The following is a 19093-nucleotide window of genomic DNA, read 5'->3' as shown; positions in this document are numbered from 1 at the left end:
CTATAACCTGCCACAGGGATTTACATTAAAATAGAAAACACAGCAGGTTTTGTCATGGGATTCTGCTTTAAGTCATGTAGCCCAGGAAACAAGGATAGATGGTAGAAAGTGCATCAAACATTTCAATTTTGAAAAAAGGGACATTTATAGTAATGCAAACTATGAGGGACAAATCTATAAAACCTGGGACTATTCAAGGGCTGCTGGGCCCTATTCAGGTTGGATCACAAAACGCGATCCAACCGAAAAAATTACAAAGAGGATGCGGACGCATGCGCAGGGCCTGTCCTGCGTGCCCCACAGTAAATGCATACGCTTCTGTCTGTCAATCAGGCAGAGGTGTTCGCGGGGCGGGAGGGTGGTGGCAACGCTCCAATTCCTAGGCGGAGATGGACAGTTGCGGGGACGGCGCAATAAAAAATGGGGGCGTACTCTCTTGGATCTTATTTCTGTCTCTCTGTATTGCACAATTGTGTGTATTTCTTGGTTCCTTAGAATATCTTCTGGGAAAAAGAAAAAAGCTTATCCGCATATTTATGTGAAGAATATTTAAGAGCTATATTGGATGGTAGCGCCGTGTGGTATCACTTTTTCTATTTTCTACATGTGTGTAGAGTCATATTGTAAATGTCTACGTTCAATAAAGACAAATGTAAAACATTTAAAAACAGCAGCAGGTAGGAGCGCAGGAACACATCATATTGGGCGGGTCCAGAGCGTAGGCCAGTAAGTCGTGTTGGGACTTAGTGGTCCATGCAGTTAGCGAGCCACAGAAGGCTAACCCTGGGGCACCGGCAAAGTTAAATGTGAGTTTGTGTGTGCAAAGTTATGTCTATTAATAATTATTCCAGCTTTCACACGGATCTTTTTCACCTGTGCTTGGGCTGGCGAAACTGCTCTATGAAACTAAGGGGCCCATTTATCAACGAGTGCTAAATCTCGTTGTGAGTGATAAAACTCGTTGCTTATGATAAATGGTGCTCCAGCCAATCAGCCTCCAACTGTCATTTTTCAAACACGTGACAGTTAGGAGCTGAACAGCTGACAGTTGGGAGCTGATTGTCTGGAGCACCATAAGCAACACATTTTATAACGCACAATGAGTATTATTACTCGTTGACAAATTAGCCCCCATGTGTACGGATGGAGGCGAAGGTGCGCACTTGTTTCTGTGAGCAGTTACAGCTCTGCATCAGCGCCTCCGTGTGAAACCTAGGTTACCTCTAATGTATCACAAGACGTTACTCTGCTATTACTGACGAAGGTGTCGGCTAATGTGTAATGTGTCATTTGCAGCTGGCTCAGCACAAGACTGCACCACGTCACCCAGGACACCCACCCCCGACTCGGCACCTGTGCAAAGGTATGTCATGCTCTCACCTTAATCAGCACCTTGTAGTCTAGAAGAAATCTGTGCTGGTATAAAGCGATCATGTTACAGGATCTCAGAAAGTCCGTGCATTCCATGTCACACTGCGCTACAGCTGTATTCTTGTGTGCGGTGCACGCCATGAGAACGTATATAGGTAACCTTCCTGCTATAGCCATGTATGAAATCGGCTTTACAGCTGCACCTGCCCACAGTGAGTGAGATCGTGGTCCATCCGTGTGTACGATGTGTGTGAGCATCCATGCCTGGAACACAGCTAAGACACCTTCATTCACAGTTTCTGCTCCTATAGACAGGGCCATCTTAATGTTAATGCCCAGGGCCCCACAATTCTAGGGGACGAGCGGGGCAGGCTGGGCTGGAGGGGCATTTGCCCCCTGGGCTGTTGCCTCCAGATCTTCTTGGGAGGCAAGTAGAAAATGCAGTCTGGCTGTTCTGAATTACACCCAATCATAGCAGCCAGGCAGCATTCCCTATCTGCGGTGAATGGCTGTCAGTATGCTGATTGGTGGATGGATGGAGCTATCCACCAATCAAAGTGCTCACAGCCATTCACTGTATGGAAGCAGGTGGAGAGACAGGGCAGGACGCTGCGGTATTTTTCTTTATTTCATTTATTCCCATAGGTATGTAGGGACCCCAGTACTTTGCTTTGCCCCAGGCCTACAATGCTGTTAAGACGCCTTGCCCACAGAAAATAATTACAGTACAAAATATAATTTTTGCAGACTGTGGGCCGCCGCCTGATTCTGAGAGGGACACATTTCCAGCCGCGACAACCTTGCTATCTTATGCTAATGCGCGTATCCGCCCGTCTACGCTATTATCCGTCCCTCTGTCCGCAGCTGTCATCTTAATATCACCACTTACAGCCATTCCATGCTGGTGGCAAAAGATCCTTCAAAAACAGACGTCCCCTCTGCGTCCGCACGCTGCAAAAGAGCACGGAAATCATACACTCCAAAGACACTACCACAAAACTAATCCATTCCGTATTTGCCACCCAGAAATTATCATGTCACGGATCCGTCATCGGACGGACTAGACCATCCACTCTTTTAATCTCCGTCCATGTGCGTATGCATGATTCGGTGCATGCACAGACTGCGAACGCCTTCTGCGGTGCGTGCTCAGATATCCGCAGGAAGCGTCCGCATTTGCACGCATACCCCGTGTGTCCCAATCTGGGCCATGCTCCAGAGCTACAACACAGTGATCTCACACAGGCTTATACAGGCCTCTGGTGCTGCTGCTGCTTCATGGAAACCTTGTAATGAAACATTTCCAGGAAATCCCCAATCTCAATTTCTCCATCCAAAAAAGTCCTAACAGAGCGTCGGTGCCTCCTGTTCCAGAAGCTATTGACTGTTTCCCAGCGCATACACATTTTTCCTGAGCAAATAAACAAACAGAGAACGTGCGTGAAATGTCTGCCATACTCATTTCTATAATCCTTCCGGCTAATACCGCCCCCAGGTGACAGCATTGCACTACTACAAGCCTGCATCTGTTCCTCTGTGTTCTGCATAGATCAGTATTATTAAATGCTGGGATCAGTGAAGGGAAGACATAATACAATATATCGCCGATATATAAAGTTACAGCTTTGTCTATTCTCCAGCCAGTCTGCTTGCACCCAAGTACAATTCATCAGAGACCGAATTAAGTTCTTAACAGCCCTGATGGGTATTTATCCTGGAGGATATGGCCAAATAGTTCTGGAGGTGTCTGCTGATATTACACTAAGAGCTATTTCTCAGGGTCAATCAGCGGCACCAAATCTATCTAGTGGAAAGCAACTAAGGGCCTAATTCAGACCTGATTGCTCGCTAGGGTTTTTTTGCACTGCTGCGAGCAGATAGTTGCCGCCCTCCGGGGAGTGTATTTTTGCTTTGCAAGTGTGCGATCGCATGTGCAGCCGAGCACTACAAAAAGGTTTTGTGCATTTTCTGAGTTGCCCAGGACTTACTCAGCTGCTGCGATCACTTCAGCCTGTCCGGGCCCGGAATTGACGTCAGACACCCGCCCTGCAAACGCCTGGACACGCCTGCGTTTTTCCAAACACTCCCAGAAAACAGTCAGTTGACACCCACAAACGCCTTCTTCCTATCAATCTCCTTGCGATCCGCTGTGCGAATGGATTCTTCGTAAAACCCATCGCACAGTAACGATCCGCTTTGTACCTGTACGACGTGCCTGCGCATGCACAGTTCTGACCCGATCATAGTGCAGCGACAAAACCTAGCGTGCGATCAGGTCTGAGAGACCCCCTAAGAGCAGCCGAATTCATTGCTTTTTACTGTTCTGTCTGTCGGTTCTGGCTTACACGTGCATCCTCTTAGGGGCCCTACTCACTGGCCGAGCTGCCCGACGGCGGATACGGCCGACGAGCGACCCGGCGGCGGGGGGGCAGTGACTCCCCCCGTCACGCGGCTGCATTGAAGTGCAGGCAAATATGGACGAGATCGTCCATATTGACCTGCATGTACAGCCGACGGGAGACCAGCGATGAACGAGCGCGGGGCCGCGCATCGTTCATCGCTGGTGCCTCCACACTGAAAGATATGAACGAGTTCTCGTTCATTTATGAACGAGATCGTTCATATCTTTCTGAAAATCGGCCAGTGTGTAGGGCCTATTACAGTACTGGATGGGGTGAGCCCCATACTGGGAATTTCAGGGTGAGAGTAGGGTTTTTGGAGTAAAGTAGTATTTTTGGGTTCACCTGTTTTGTCTGAGGTGGAGAATTTTTAAGTCATGCAATTAAAAATTTATAATTTAGTCACAGACACCTACCTGGGGCAGTATTATTATTATTATTATTATTATTACATTTTATTTAGAAGGCAACACAAATGGTTTGCAGCACCGTACATACGGGTGTGATGCATTATGCCAGTGTTTAGGATGCCAGTGGTCACATGACTGACCCCATCATCCTGAAACCGAGAATCCTGACCATTTTGGGAGGTAAGTAAGCTAACCCCCCCCCCCCCACACACACACACACCTAACTCTCCCCTGGTGGCAGCTAAGGCTAAGCTAGGGGGGTGGCGGTTACGGCTAAATTTCAGGGGTGGCGGCTACAGCTAACCCTCCCCAGTGCCTAACTCTATTCCCCCCCTAGACCCTAGCCGTAACACCCACCTAGATACTTACCTTCGGGATCCTGGTGGTCTGTGTTCTGGCGCCGGTATCCTGAGTGGTGTAAGGTTTCCAGTGTTGGTCACATGATCACTGGCATCCCGACCGCTGGGATGCCAAACGCATCCCGCACATACGGCACTCATTAGAACAATACAGGGTAAACACGACATCACATTACAGTGACCAAAACTACACGGAGCACAAGTAACAATTAGCAGCACAATGCAGCTGGAATGTAAGGTAAGTGAAGGAGTAATCGGAGTACTACTAGGTGAGTGCAGCCATTGGGAGAGATGAACGGCTCTGAGTGAGAGGAGACTGCAGGTCAGAGTGTGTGGGGGGGGGGTAATAGCTGAAAATCGCTGACGCATTTGTATCATTGCTATGTATCATGGTGTTCACTCTAGGCTGTTTTAGCAGGGCGCCGCGCCCTGCCAGTTTTTTAGAAGGCAAAACCCGCCCTGCCCCTTTTGCGGCGCCCTGCTAGAACAGCCGCCCGCTTCCTGCTCTCCCAGCGTGTAAAGATGCCGTGCCCATTCACGCATTGGTAGAGAGCTGGGGGAAGCCCAGCACCGACGGAGGTGCTGGGCACGCCCCCAACAGTGACGTCGACAGCCGCGCGCGCGCCAATGTGACCCCGAACTCCGGCACCCAGCCCCTTCATCATCCTACAATGAACACTATAACATTATAACAAATTGTGGCTTACTGTGAGCATTACACACAGGACTAAACCACAGAGACCACCAGGCCTTGGTACCAGCCCACAACCCAACCCCCCCCCCACCACCACACCAGCCCTCATATAGGAGAGCAGTAGGCATTCTGCTGTTTGCCAGCTTTATAGAACTACCAGTCCCAGCACACCCTGACAGCCAGAGGCTGGTTCTGTGTGGACCACAACAACTGGCAGGTCATAGGGTGTAAAAAAGTGAACACAACTGTATACACTGCAGGCCAGAGAACCGTACACACTGCAGGCCAGAGAACCGTACACACTGCAGGCCAGAGAACCGTACACACTGCAGGCCAGAGAACCGTACACACTGCAGGCCAGGGAGCTGTACACATTGCAGGCCAGAGAGCTGTACACACTGCAGGCCAGAGAGCTGTACACACTGCAGGCCAGGGAGCTGTACACACTGCAGGCCAGGGAGCTGTACACACTGCAGGCCAGGGAGCTGTACACATTGCAGGCCAGAGAGCTGTACACACTGCAGGCCAGAGAGCTGTACACACTGCAGGCCAGAGATCTGTACACACTGCAGGTCAGAGAGCTGTACACACTGCAGGCCAGAGAGCTGTACACACTGCAGGCCAGAGAGCTGTACACACTGCAGGTCAGAGAGCTGTACACACTGCAGGCCAGAGATCTGTACACACTGCAGGCCAGAGCACACTTGCCGACTTCTGGGCTGCTCTCTCCGGGAGAGAGAGCAGCCGGTCGGCTCATCAGGGCAGGCTGGCAGTGAGTTGACGTCCAGAGGGGGGCGGACCAGAGGTGGAACGGGGCGGGCCAGAGGAGGAACGGGGGCGTGGCTGCTGGATCGCGTCATGTAAGCCACGCCCCCACTGAGTAATGCCGCTATTACCGGCATTATACAGCAGGGGGCGTGGCTATGATGACGCGATTCAACAAGAATCGCGTCATCGCCTGCTCGGACCGCCCACTTTACTCGCTAAGTGGGCGGCCGGGCAGGGGGTGTCCACCGAATTTGGGAGACTTGCCTGCTCTTTCTGGGGGCCGGGAGGGTCACCCGATTTTCGGGAGCCTCCCGCCCATTCCGGGAGGGTAGGCACACTGCAGGCCAGAGAGCTGTATACACTGCAGGTCAGAGAGCTGTACACACTGCAGGCCAGAGAGCTGTACACACTGCAGGCCAGGGAGCTGTACACACTGCAGGCCAGAGAACTCTACACACTGCAGGCCAGAGAGCTGTACACACTGCAGGCCAGAGAACTGTACACACTGCAGGCCAGAGAGCTGTATACACTGCAGGTCAGAGAGCTGTATACACTGCAGGCCAGAGAGCTGTATACACTGCAGGTCAGAGAGCTGTATACACTGCAGGTCAGAGAACTGTACACACTGCAGGCCAGAGAGCTGTATACACTGCAGGTCAGAGAGCTGTATACACTGCAGGCCAGAGAGCTGTACACACTGCAGGTCAGAGAGCTGTACACACTGCAGGCCAGAGAGCTGTACACACTGCAGGCCAGAGAGCTGTACACACTGCAGGCCAGAGAGCTGTACACACTGCAGGCCAGAGAGCTGTACACACTGCAGGTCAGAGAGCTATATACACTGCAGGCCAGAGAGCTGTATACACTGCAGGTCAGAGAGCTGTACACACTGCAGGTCAGAGAACTGTACACACTGCAGGCCAGAGAGCTGTATACACTGCAGGTCAGAGAGCTGTATACACTGCAGGCCAGAGAGCTGTACACACTGCAGGTCAGAGAGCTGTATACACTGCAGGCCAGAGAGCTGTACACACTGCAGGCCAGAGAGCTGTACACACTGCAGGCCAGAGAGCTGTACACACTGCAGGCCAGAGAGCTGTACACACTGCAGGCCAGAGAGCTGTACACACTGCAGGCCAGAGAGCTGTATACACTGCAGGTCAGAGAGCTGTACACACTGCAGGCCAGAGAGCTGTACACACTGCAGGTCAGAGAGCTGTATACACTGCAGGCCAGAGAGCTGTATACACTGCAGGTCAGAGAGCTGTATACACTGCAGGTCAGAGAACTGTACACACTGCAGGCCAGAGAGCTGTATACACTGCAGGTCAGAGAGCTGTATACACTGCAGGCCAGAGAGCTGTACACACTGCAGGTCAGAGAGCTGTATACACTGCAGGCCAGAGAACTCTACACACTGCAGGCCAGAGAGCTGTACACACTGCAGGCCAGAGAACTGTACACACTGCAGGCCAGAGAGCTGTATACACTGCAGGTCAGAGAGCTGTATACACTGCAGGTCAGAGAGCTGTATACACTGCAGGTCAGAGAACTGTACACACTGCAGGCCAGAGAGCTGTATACACTGCAGGTCAGAGAGCTGTATACACTGCAGGCCAGAGAGCTGTACACACTGCAGGTCAGAGAGCTGTATACACTGCAGGCCAGAGAGCTGTACACACTGCAGGCCAGAGAGCTGTATACACTGCAGGCCAGAGAGCTGTACACACTGCAGGCCAGAGAGCTGTACACACTGCAGGCCAGAGAGCTGTATACACTGCAGGTCAGAGAGCTGTACACACTGCAGGCCAGAGAGCTGTACACACTGCAGGCCAGAGAGCTGTACACACTGCAGGTCAGAGAGCTGTATACACTGCAGGCCAGAGAGCTGTATACACTGCAGGTCAGAGAGCTGTATACACTGCAGGTCAGAGAACTGTACACACTGCAGGCCAGAGAGCTGTATACACTGCAGGTCAGAGAGCTGTATACACTGCAGGCCAGAGAGCTGTACACACTGCAGGTCAGAGAGCTGTATACACTGCAGGCCAGAGAGCTGTACACACTGCAGGTCAGAGAGCTGTACACACTGCAGGCCAGAGAGCTGTACACACTGCAGGCCAGAGAGCTGTACACACTGCAGGCCAGAGAGCTGTACACACTGCAGGCCAGAGATCTGTACACACTGCAGGCCAGAGAGCTGTACACACTGCAGGTCAGAGAGCTGTACACACTGCAGGACAGAGAGCTGTACACACTGCAGGCCAGGGAGCTGTATACACTGCAGGCCAGAGAGCTGTATACACTGCAGGCCAGAGAGCTGTATACACTGCAGGCCAGAGAGCTGTATACACTGCAGGTCAGAGAGCTGTACACACTGCAGGCCAGAGAGCTGTACACACTGCAGGCCAGAGAGCTGTATACACTGCAGGTCAGAGAGCTGTATACACTGCAGGCCAGAGAGCTGTACACACTGCAGGTCAGAGAGCTGTACACACTGCAGGCCAGAGAGCTGTATACACTGCAGGTCAGAGAGCTGTATACACTGCAGGCCAGAGAGCTGTACACACTGCAGGCCAGAGAGCTGTACACACTGCAGGCCAGAGAGCTGTACACACTGCAGGTCAGAGAGCTGTACACACTGCAGGCCAGAGAGCTGTACACACTGCAGGCCAGAGAGCTGTACACACTGCAGGCCAGAGAGCTGTATACACTGCAGGTCAGAGAGCTGTACACACTGCAGGCCAGAGAGCTGTACACACTGCAGGCCAGAGAGCTGTACACACTGCAGGCCAGAGAGCTGTATACACTGCAGGTCTGAGAGCTGTACACACTGCAGGCCAGAGAGCTGTATACACTGCAGGTCAGAGAGCTGTACACACTGCAGGCCAGAGAGCTGTACACACTGCAGGCCAGAGAGCTGTACACACTGCAGGCCAGAGAGCTGTATACACTGCAGGTCAGAGAGCTGTACACACTGCAGGCCAGAGAGCTGTATACACTGCAGGTCAGAGAGCTGTACACACTGCAGGTCAGAGAGCTGTACACACTGCAGGTCAGAGAGCTGTATACACTGCAGGCCAGAGAGCCTTCCAGGAGATCATTTATCACCAAAGGATAGGGCAGATAGTTTGTATATACATTCTTCCCTAGCCTGTGATTTATTCTCTTGGAACTTTAACTGTTTCGTCCTGTTCTCATTGTTCTTAGAGGGCCCCTGAGTGTTACTTTGTATCCCAGGGGTTCTGCTAACGTTCCCAAATATCCGCAATGTAATTCAGGAACTTGTTAGAACTAAAGATCGTCAAGACATCGTATTTCCTGCATCTCAGTTACTGACGCTGCAGCGCGTTTCATTTTACACCCAGCACATACATAGCATGACCCCCACTCTGCCTTCTTCTCCTGGTAACACACTATGGAGGATGATTACACCTGACGCGCTCCTCGGAGGGCCTGGGTCACTAAGGTAGCTCTTCCAGCTGCATGTTCTTGCTCTCAGGTACGGCCTCCATAACACACAGTGGGCCGCAAGCTGGCAAAACGTTATACATGAACTGGGCAAATGTATAAATGTCACATCATAGACTACGACCCTTTAGCATCAGACCAAACACTCAAATACATTTCTCTGACGTCCTAGTGGATGCTGGGAACTCCGTAAGGACCATGGGGAATAGCGGCTCCGCAGGAGACTGGGCACATCTAGAGAAAGCTTTAGGATCACCTGGTGTGCACTGGCTCCTCCCCCCATGACCCTCCTCCAAGCCTCAGTTAGATTTCTGTGCCCGACGAGAAGGGTGCACACTAGGGGTTCTCCTGAGCTCTCTGTGAAAGTTTTAGTTTAGGTTTATTATTTTCAGTGAGACCTGCTGGCAACAGGCTCACTGCATCGAGGGACTAAGGGGAGAAGAAGCGAACTCACCTGCGTGCAGAGTGGATTGGGCTTCTTAGGCTACTGGACATTAGCTCCAGAGGGACGATCACAGGTTCAGCCTGGATGGGTCACCGGAGCCGCGCCGCCGTCCCCCTTACAGAGCCAGAAAAGCGAAGAGGTCCGGAAAAATCGGCGGCAGAAGACGATCCTGTCTTCAGATAAGGTAGCGCACAGCACCGCAGCTGTGCGCCATTGCTCTCAGCCCACTTCACACTCCGGTCACTGAGGGTGCAGGGCGCTGGGGGGGGCAGCGCCCTGAGACGCAATAAATCGATATAAAAACCTTATATGGCTAAAATAAATGCATCACATATAACTCCTGGGCTATATGGATGCATTTAACCCCTGCCAAAACATACAGAAAAAGGATGATAAGGACGCCGAGAAAGGGGCGGAGCCTATCTCCTCAGCACACTGACGCCGTTTTCCCTCACAGCTCAGTTGGAGGGAAGCTCCCTGGCTCTCCCCTGCAGTCACTACACTACAGAAAGGGGTTAAAAAAAAGAGAGGGGGGCACAAATTAGGCGCAGTATATAACAATACAGCAGCTATAAAGGGAAAAACACTTATATAAGGTTATCCCTGTATATATATAGCGCTCTGGTGTGTGCTGGCAAACTCTCCCTCTGTCTCCCCAAAGGGCTAGTGGGGTCCTGTCCTCTATCAGAGCATTCCCTGTGTGTGTGCTGTGTGTCGGTACGTTGGTGTCGACATGTATGAGGAGAAAAATGATGAGGAGACGGAGTAGAGTGTCTGAAATAGTGTTGTCACCCCCTAGGGGGTCGACACCTGAGTGGATGTACTGTTGAAATTGCGTGACAGTGTCAGCTTTGTATAAAAGACAGTGGTTGACATGAGACAGCCGGCTACTCAGCTTGTGCATGTCCAGACGTCTCATACAGGGGCCCTAAAGCGCCCGTTACCTCAGATACAGACGCCGACAAGGGTACTGACTCCTGTGTCGACGGTGAAGAGACAACCGTGATTTCCAATAAGGCCACACATTGCATGATTGAGGCAATGGAAAAAGTTTACACTTTTCTGATAATATGAATACCACCAAAAAAAAGGGGTATTATGTGTGGTGAGGAAAAACTTCCTGTAGTTTTCCTGAATCTGAGAAATAAAATGAGGTGTGTGATGATGCGTGGGTTTCCCCCCGATAACAATTGATAATTTCAAAAAAGTTATGGGCAGTATACCTTTTCCCGCCAGAGGTTAGGGTGCGTTGGGAAACACCCCCTAGGGTGGATAAAGCGCTCACACGCTTGTAAAAACAAGGGCTCTACCCTCTCCTGAGATGGCCGCCCTTAAGGATCCTGCTGATAGAAAGCAGGAGCGTATCCTAAAATGTATTTACACACATACTGGTGTTATACTGCGACCAGCAATCGCCTCAGCCTGGATGTGCAGTGCTGGGTTGGCGTGGTCGGATTCCCTGACTGGAAATATGATATCCTAGATAAGGACAGTATATTATTGCCTATAGAGCAATTAAAAGATGCATTTCTATATATGCATGATGCACAGCGGAATAATTGCCGACTGGCATCAAGTATAAGTGCGTTGTCCAATTATTCCAGTAAAGTGGTCAGGTGATGCGGATTCCAAACGGCATTTGGAAGTATTGCCTTAAAAGAGGGGCTGTACCCCAGGTCGCCTCTCAAAATAAGACGCCGTATTATCAGGCGCAGTCCTGGTTGGCAAGCGGGCAAAAGGGTTCCTCTTTTCTGCTCGTGACAGAGGGAGAGGAAAATGGCTGCAGAGATCAGCCAGTTCCAAGGAACAGAAACCCTTTTCCGCCTATGCCAAGCCCTCAGTATGACGCTAGGGCTTTACAAGTTCAGGCACGGTGGGGTCCCGTTCTCAATGAATTTCAGTGCGCAGTGGGCTCACTCGCAAGTAAACCCCTGGATCCTTCAGATAATATTTCAGGGGTACAAATTGGAATTCGAGACGTATTCCCCTCGCCGTTTCCAAAAGTCTATTTTACCGACGTCTCCCGCTGACAGGGAGGCAGTTTTGGAAGCCATTCACAAGCTGTATTCCCAGCAGGTGATAATCAAGGTACCCCTCCTGCAACAGGGAACGGGGTATTATTCCACACTATTGTGGTACCGAAGCCAGACGGCTCGGTGAGACCGATTTTAAACTCTAAAATCTAAAATCTTTGAACACTTGATACAGAGGTTCAAATTCAAAATTGAGTCACTCAGAGCAGTGATTGCAAACCTGGAAGAAGGGGACTACATGATGTCTCGGGACATCAAGGATGCTTACCTTCATGTCAAAATTTACCCTTCTCACCAAGGGTATTTCAGGTTATGGTACAGAACTGTATCAGTTCGGACGCTGCCGTAGGGATGGTCCACGGCACCCCGGGTCTTTACTGAAGTAATGACCGAAATGATGATATTCCTTCGAAGGAAGGGAATTTTAGTTATCCTTTACTTGGACGATTCCCTGATAAGGGTAAGATCCAGGGAACAGTTGGAGATCGGTGTAGCACTATATCAGGTAGTGTTGTGGCAGCACGATTGGATTTTCAATATTCCAAAATCGCAGCTGGTTCCGACGACTTGTCTTCTGTTCCTAGGGATGATTCTGGACATAGTCCAGAAAGAAGGTGCTTCTCCCGGAGGAGAAAGCCAGGGAGTTATCCGAGCTAGTCAGGAACCTCCTAAAACCGAACCAAGTCCCAGTGCATCAATGCACAAGGGTTCTGGGTAAAAAATAAGAATTTACTTACCGATAATTCTATTTCTCGGAGTCCGTAGTGGATGCTGGGGTTCCTGAAAAGACCATGGGGAATAGCGGCTCCGCAGGAGACAGGGCACAAAAAGTAAAGCTTTAGGATCAGGTGGTGTGCACTGGCTCCTCCCCCTATGACCCTCCTCCAAGCCTCAGTTAGGATACTGTGCCCGGACGAGCGTACACAATAAGGAAGGATTTATGAATCCCGGGTAAGACTCATACCAGCCACACCAATCACACTGTACAACCTGTGATCTGAACCCAGTTAACAGTATGATAACAGCGGAGCCTCTGAAAGATGGCTCACAACAATAATAACCCGATTTTTGTAACTATGTACAAGTATTGCAGATAATCCGCACTTGGGATGGGCGCCCAGCATCCACTACGGACTCCGAGAAATAGAATTATCGGTAAGTAAATTCTTATTTTCTCTATCGTCCTAGTGGATGCTGGGGTTCCTGAAAGGACCATGGGGATTATACCAAAGCTCCCAAACGGGCGGGAGAGTGCGGATGACTCTGCAGCACCGAATGAGAGAACTCCAGGTCCTCCTTAGCCAGGTTATCAAATTTGTAGGATTTTACAAACGTGTTTGCCCCTGACTAAATAGCCGCTCGGCAAAGTTGTAAAGCCGAGACCCCTCGGGCAGCCGCCCAAGATGAGCCCACCTTCCTTGTGGAATGGGCATTTACATATTTTGGCTGTGGCAGGCCTGCCACAGAATGTGCAAGCTGAATTGTATTACACATCCAACTAGCAAAAGTCTGCTTAGAAGCAAGAGCACCCAGTTTGTTGGGTGCATACAGGATAACAGCAAGTCAGTTTTCCTGACTCCAGCCGTCCTGGAACCTATATTTTCAGGGCCCTGACCACATCTAGCAACTTGGAGTCCTCCAAGTCCCTAGTAGGCGCAAGACACCACAATAAGCTGGTTCAGGTGAAACACTGACACCACCTTAGGGAGAGAACTGGGGACGAGTCCGCAGCTCTGCCCTGTCCGAATGGACAAACAGATATGGGCTTTTTTGAGAAAAAAACCACCAATTTGACACTCGCCTGGTCCAGGCCAGGTCCAAGAGCATGTTCACTTTTCATGTGAGATGCTTCAAATCCACAGATTTGACTGGTTTTAAACCAATGTGTTTTGAGGAATCCCAGAACTACGTTGAGATCCCACAGTGCCACTGGAGGCACAAAAGGGGGTTGTATATGCAATACTCCCTTGACAAACTTCTGGACTTCAGGAACTGAAGCCAATTCTTTCTGGAAGAAAAATCGACAGGGCCGAAATTTGAACCTTAATGGACCCCAATTTGAGGCCCATAGACACTCCTGTTTGCAGGAAATGCAGGAATCGACCGAGTTGAAATTTCTTCGTGGGGCCTTCCTGGCCTCACACCACGCAACATATTTTCGCCACATGTGGTGATAATGTTGTGCGGTCACCTCCTTTCTGGCTTTGACCAGGGTAGGAATGACCTCTTCCCGAATGCCTTTTCCCTTAGGATCCGGCGTTCCACCGCCATGCCGTCAAACGCAGCTGCGGTAAGTCTTGGAACAGACATGGTACTTGCTGAAACAAGTCCCTTCTTAGCGGCAGAGGCCATAAGTCCTCTGTGAGCATCTCTTGAAGTTCCGGGTACCAAGTCCTTCTTGGCCAATCCGGAGCCATGAGTATAGTTCTTACTCCTCTACGTCTTATAATTCTCAGTACCTTAGGTATGAAAAGCAGAGGATGGAACACATACACCGACTGGTACACCCACGGTGTTACCAGAACGTCCACAGCTATTGCCTGAGGGTCTCTTAACCTGGCGCAATACCTGTCCCGTTTTTTGTTCAGACGGGACGCCATCATGTCCACCTTTGGTAATTCCCAACGGTTTACAATCATGTGGAAAACTTCCCCATGAAGTTCCCACTCTGCCGGGTGGAGGTCGTGCCTACTGAGGAAGTCTGCTTCCCAGTTTCCATTCCCGGAATGAAACACTGCTGACAGTGCTATCACATGATTTTCCGCCCAGCGAAAAGTCCTTGCAGTTTTTGCCACTGCCCTCCTGCTTCTTGTGCCGCCCTGTCTATTTACGTGGGCGACTGCCGTGATGTTTTATCCCACTGGATCAATACCGGCTGACCTTGAAGCAGAGGTCTTGCTAAGCTTAGAGCATTATAAATTTACCCTTAGCTATATTTATGTGGAGAAAAGTCTCCAGACTTGATCACACTCCCTGGAAATTTTTTCCTTGTGTGACTGCTCCCCAGCCTCTCGGGCTGGCCTCCGTGGTCACCAACATCCAAAACTGAATGTCGAATCTGCGGCCCTCTAGAAGATGAGCACTCTGTAACCACCACAGGAGAGACACCCTTGTCCTTGGATATAGGGTTATCCGCTGATGCATCTGAAGATGCGATCCGGACCATTTGTCCAGCAGATCCCACTGAAAAGTTCTTGCATGAAATCTGCCGACTGGAATTGCTTCGAAGGAAGTCACCATTTTTTTTACCATGGCCCTTGTGCAATGATGCACTGATTTTAGGAGGTTCCTGACTAGCTCGGATAACTCCCTGGCTTTCTCTTCCGGGAGAAACACCTTTTTCTGGACTGTGTCCAGAATCATCCCTAAGCACAGGAGACTTGTTGTCGGGATCAGCTGCGATTTTGGAATATTTAGAATCCACCCCTGCTGTTGTAACAGTATCCGAGATAGTGCTACTCCGACCTCCAACTGTTCCCTGGACTTTGCCCTTATCAGGAGATCGTCCAAGTAAGGGATAATTAAGACGCCTTTTCTTCGAAGAAGAACCATCATTTCGGCCATTACCTTGGTAAAGACCCGGGGTGCCGTGGACAATCCAAACGGCAGCGTCTGAAACTGATAGTGACAGTTCTGTACCACGAACCTGAGGTACCCTTAGTGATAAGGGCAAATTTGGGACATGGAGGTAAGCATCCCTGATGTCTCGGGACACCAGATAGTCCCCTTCTTCCCGGTTCGTTATCACTGCTCTGAGTGACTCCATCTTGATTTGAACCTTTGTAAGTGTTCAAATTTTTTTAGATTTAGAATAGGTCTCACCTAGCCTTCTGGCTTCAGTACCACAATATAGTGTGGAATAATACCCCTTTTCTTGTTGTAGGAGGGGTAATTTAATTATCACCTGCTGGGAATACAGCTCGTGAATTTTTTCCCATACTGCCTCCTTGTCGGAGGGAGACCTTGGTAAAGCAGCCTTCAGGAGCCTGCGCAGGGGAAACGTCTCGACATTCCAATCTGTACCCCTGGGATACTACTTGTAGGATCCAGGGGTCCTGTACGGTCTCAGCGTCATGCTGAGAGCTTGTCAGAAGCGGTGGAACGCTTCTGTTCCTGGGAATGGGCTGCCTGCTGCAGTCTTCTTCCCTTTCCTCTATCCCTGGGCAGATATGACTCTTATAGGGACGAAAGGACTGAAGCTGAAAAGACGGTGTCTTTTTCTGCAGAGATGTGACTTAGGGTAAAAAACGGTGGATTTTCCAGCAGTTGCCGTGGCCACCAGGTCCGATGGACCGACCCCAAATAACTCCTCTTCCTTTATACGGCAATACACCTTTGTGCCGTTTGGAATCTGCATCACCTGACCACTGTCGTGTCCATAAACATCTTCTGGCAGATATGGACATCGCACTTACTCTTGATGCCAGAGTGCAAATATCCCTCTGTGCATCTCGCATATATAGAAATGCATCCTTTAAATGCTCTATAGTCAATAAAATACTGTCCCTGTCAAGGGTATCAATATTTTTAGTCAGGGAATCCGACCAAGCCCCCCCAGCTCTGCACATCCAGGCTGAGGCGATCGCTGGTCGCAGTATAACACCAGTATGTGTGTATATACTTTTTATGATATTTTTCCAGCCTCCTGTCAGCTGGCTCCTTGAGGACAGCCCTATCTATAGACGGTACCGCCACTTGTTCTGATAAGCGTGTGAGCGCCTTATCCACCCTAAGGGGTGTTCCCAACGCGCCCTAACTTCTGGCGGGAAAGGGTATACCGCCCATATTTTCTATCGGGGGGAACCCACGCATCATCACACACTTCATTTAATTTATCTGATTCAGGAAAAACTACGGTAGTTTTTTCACATCCCACATAATACCCTCTTTTGTGGTACTTGTAGTATCAGAAATATGTAACACCTCCTTCATTGCCCTTAACGTGTGGCCCTAATAAGGAATACGTTTGTTTATTCACCGTCGACACTGGATTCAGTGTCCCTGTCTGTGTCTGTGTCGACCGACTAAAGTAAACGGGCGTTTTAAAACCCCTGACGGTGTTTTTGAGACGTCTGGACCGGTACTAATTGTTTGTCGGCCGTCTCATGTCGTCAACCGACCTTGCCGCGTGTTGACATTATCACGTAATTCCCTAAATAAGCCATCCATTCCGGTGTCGACTCCCTAGAGAGTGACATCACCATTACAGGCAATTGCTCCGCCTCCTTACCAACATCGTCCTCATACATGTCGACACACACGTACCGACACACAGCACACACACAGGGAATGCTCTGATAGAGGACAGGACCTACTAGCCCTTTGGAGAGACAGAGGGAGAGTTTGCCAGCACACACCAAAAACGCTATAATTATATAGGGACAACCTTATATAAGTGTTTTCCCTTATAGCATCTTTTTTATATATTTCTAACGCCAAATTAGTGCCCCCCCTCTCTGTTTTAACCCTGTTTCTGTAGTGCAGTGCAGGGGAGAGCCTGGGAGCCTTCCCTCCAGCCTTTCTGTGAGGGAAAATGGCGCTGTGTGCTGAGGAGATAGGCCCCGCCCCTTTTTCGGCGGCCTCGTCTCCCGCTCTTAACGGATTCTGGCAGGGGTTAAATATCTCCATATAGCCCCCGGAGGCTATATGTGAGGTATTTTTAGCCAAATTAGGTTTTCATTTGCCTCCCAGGGCGCCCCCCTCCCAGCGCCCTGCACCCTCAGTGACTGCCGTGTGAAGTGTGCTGAGAGGAAAATGGCGCACAGCTGCAGTGCTGTGCGCTACCTTTAGAAGACTGAGGAGTCTTCTGCCGCCGATTCTGGACCTCTTCTCGTTTCAGCATCTGCAAGGGGGCCGGCGGCGAGGCTCCGGTGACCATCCAGGCTGTACCTGTGATCGTCCCTCTGGAGCTAATGTCCAGTAGCCAAGAAGCCAATCCATCCTGCACGCAGGTGAGTTCACTTCTTCTCCCTAAGTCCCTCGTTGCAGTGATCCTGTTGCCAGCAGGACTCACTGTAAAATAAAAAACCTAAGCTAAACTTTTCTAAGCAGCTCTTTAGGAGAGCCACCTAGATTGCACCCTTCTCGGCCGGGCACAAAAATCTAACTGAGGCTTGGAGGAGGGTCATAGGGGGAGGAGCCAGTGCACACCACCTGATCCCAAAGCTTTACTTTTTGTGCCCTGTCTCCTGCGGAGCCGCTATTCCCCATGGTCCTTTCAGGAACCCCAGCATCCACTAGGACGATAGAGAAATGGTGGCTTCCTACGAAGCAATCCCATTCGGCAGATTCCACGCACAGTGGAACCTACTGGACAAATGGTCCGGGTCGCATCTTCAGATGCTTCAGCGGATAACCCTGTCACCAGGGACAAGGGTATCCCTCCTGTGGTGGTTGCAGAGTGCTCATCTTCTAGAGGGCCGCAGATTCGGCATTCGGGACTGGGTCCTGGTGGCCATGGATGCCAGCCTGCGAGGCTGGGGAGCAGTCACACAGGGAAGGAATTTCCAGGGCTTATGGTCAAGCCTGGAGACATCTCTTCATATAAACATTCTGGAACTAAGGGCCATTTACAATGCCCTAAGTCAAGCGAAACCCCTGCTTCAGGGTCAGGCGGTATTGATCCAATCGGACAACATCACGTCAGTCGCCCACGAAAACAGACAGGGCGGCACGAGAAGCAGGAGGGCAATGGCAGAGGCTGCAAGGATTTTCGCTGGGCGGAAAATCATGTGATAGCACTGTCAGCAGGGTTCATTCCGGGAGTGGACAACTGGGAAGCAGACTTCCTCAGCAGACACGACCTTCACCCGGGAGAGTGGAGACTTCACTCAGAAGTCTTCCACCTGATTGTAAACCGTTGGGAAAAACCAAAGGTGGACATAATGGCGTCCCGTCTAAACAAAAAACTAGACAGATATTGCGCCAGGTCAAGGGACCCTCAGGCAATAGCGGTGGACGCTCTGGTAACGCCGTGGGTGTACCAGTCAGTGTATGTGTTCCCTCCTCTGCCTCTCATACCAAAAGTACTGAGAATAATAAGAAGGAGAGGAGTAAGAACTATACTCGTGGTTCCGGATTGGCCAAGAAGGACTTGGTATCTGGAACTTCAAGAGATGCTCACGGACGAACCGTGGCCTCTAT

The 19093-nt window shown here is 50.4% G+C and overlaps 1 protein-coding gene across 6 annotated transcripts in view; it reads left to right on the top strand.

Moving 5' to 3' along the window:
• Positions 1-19093, top strand: part of UBE2U (ubiquitin conjugating enzyme E2 U) — a 90127-nt gene that overhangs the window by 51022 nt on the left and 20012 nt on the right. For all 6 annotated transcript variants that reach the window (XM_063939179.1, XM_063939178.1, XM_063939182.1 and 3 more), the window contains exon 7: positions 1297-1363. In XM_063939179.1, coding sequence (XP_063795249.1) covers positions 1297-1363 — 67 coding nt within the window. The remainder of the gene's footprint in view (positions 1-1296; positions 1364-19093) is intronic.

The sequence above is a fragment of the Pseudophryne corroboree genome, chromosome 9, assembly GCF_028390025.1.
Source record: "Pseudophryne corroboree isolate aPseCor3 chromosome 9, aPseCor3.hap2, whole genome shotgun sequence".
In the NCBI taxonomy this organism is placed as follows: domain Eukaryota; kingdom Metazoa; phylum Chordata; class Amphibia; order Anura; family Myobatrachidae; genus Pseudophryne; species Pseudophryne corroboree.
Note: the sequence above shows the minus strand (reverse complement) of the source record. Positions and strands in the feature narration are given on the sequence as shown.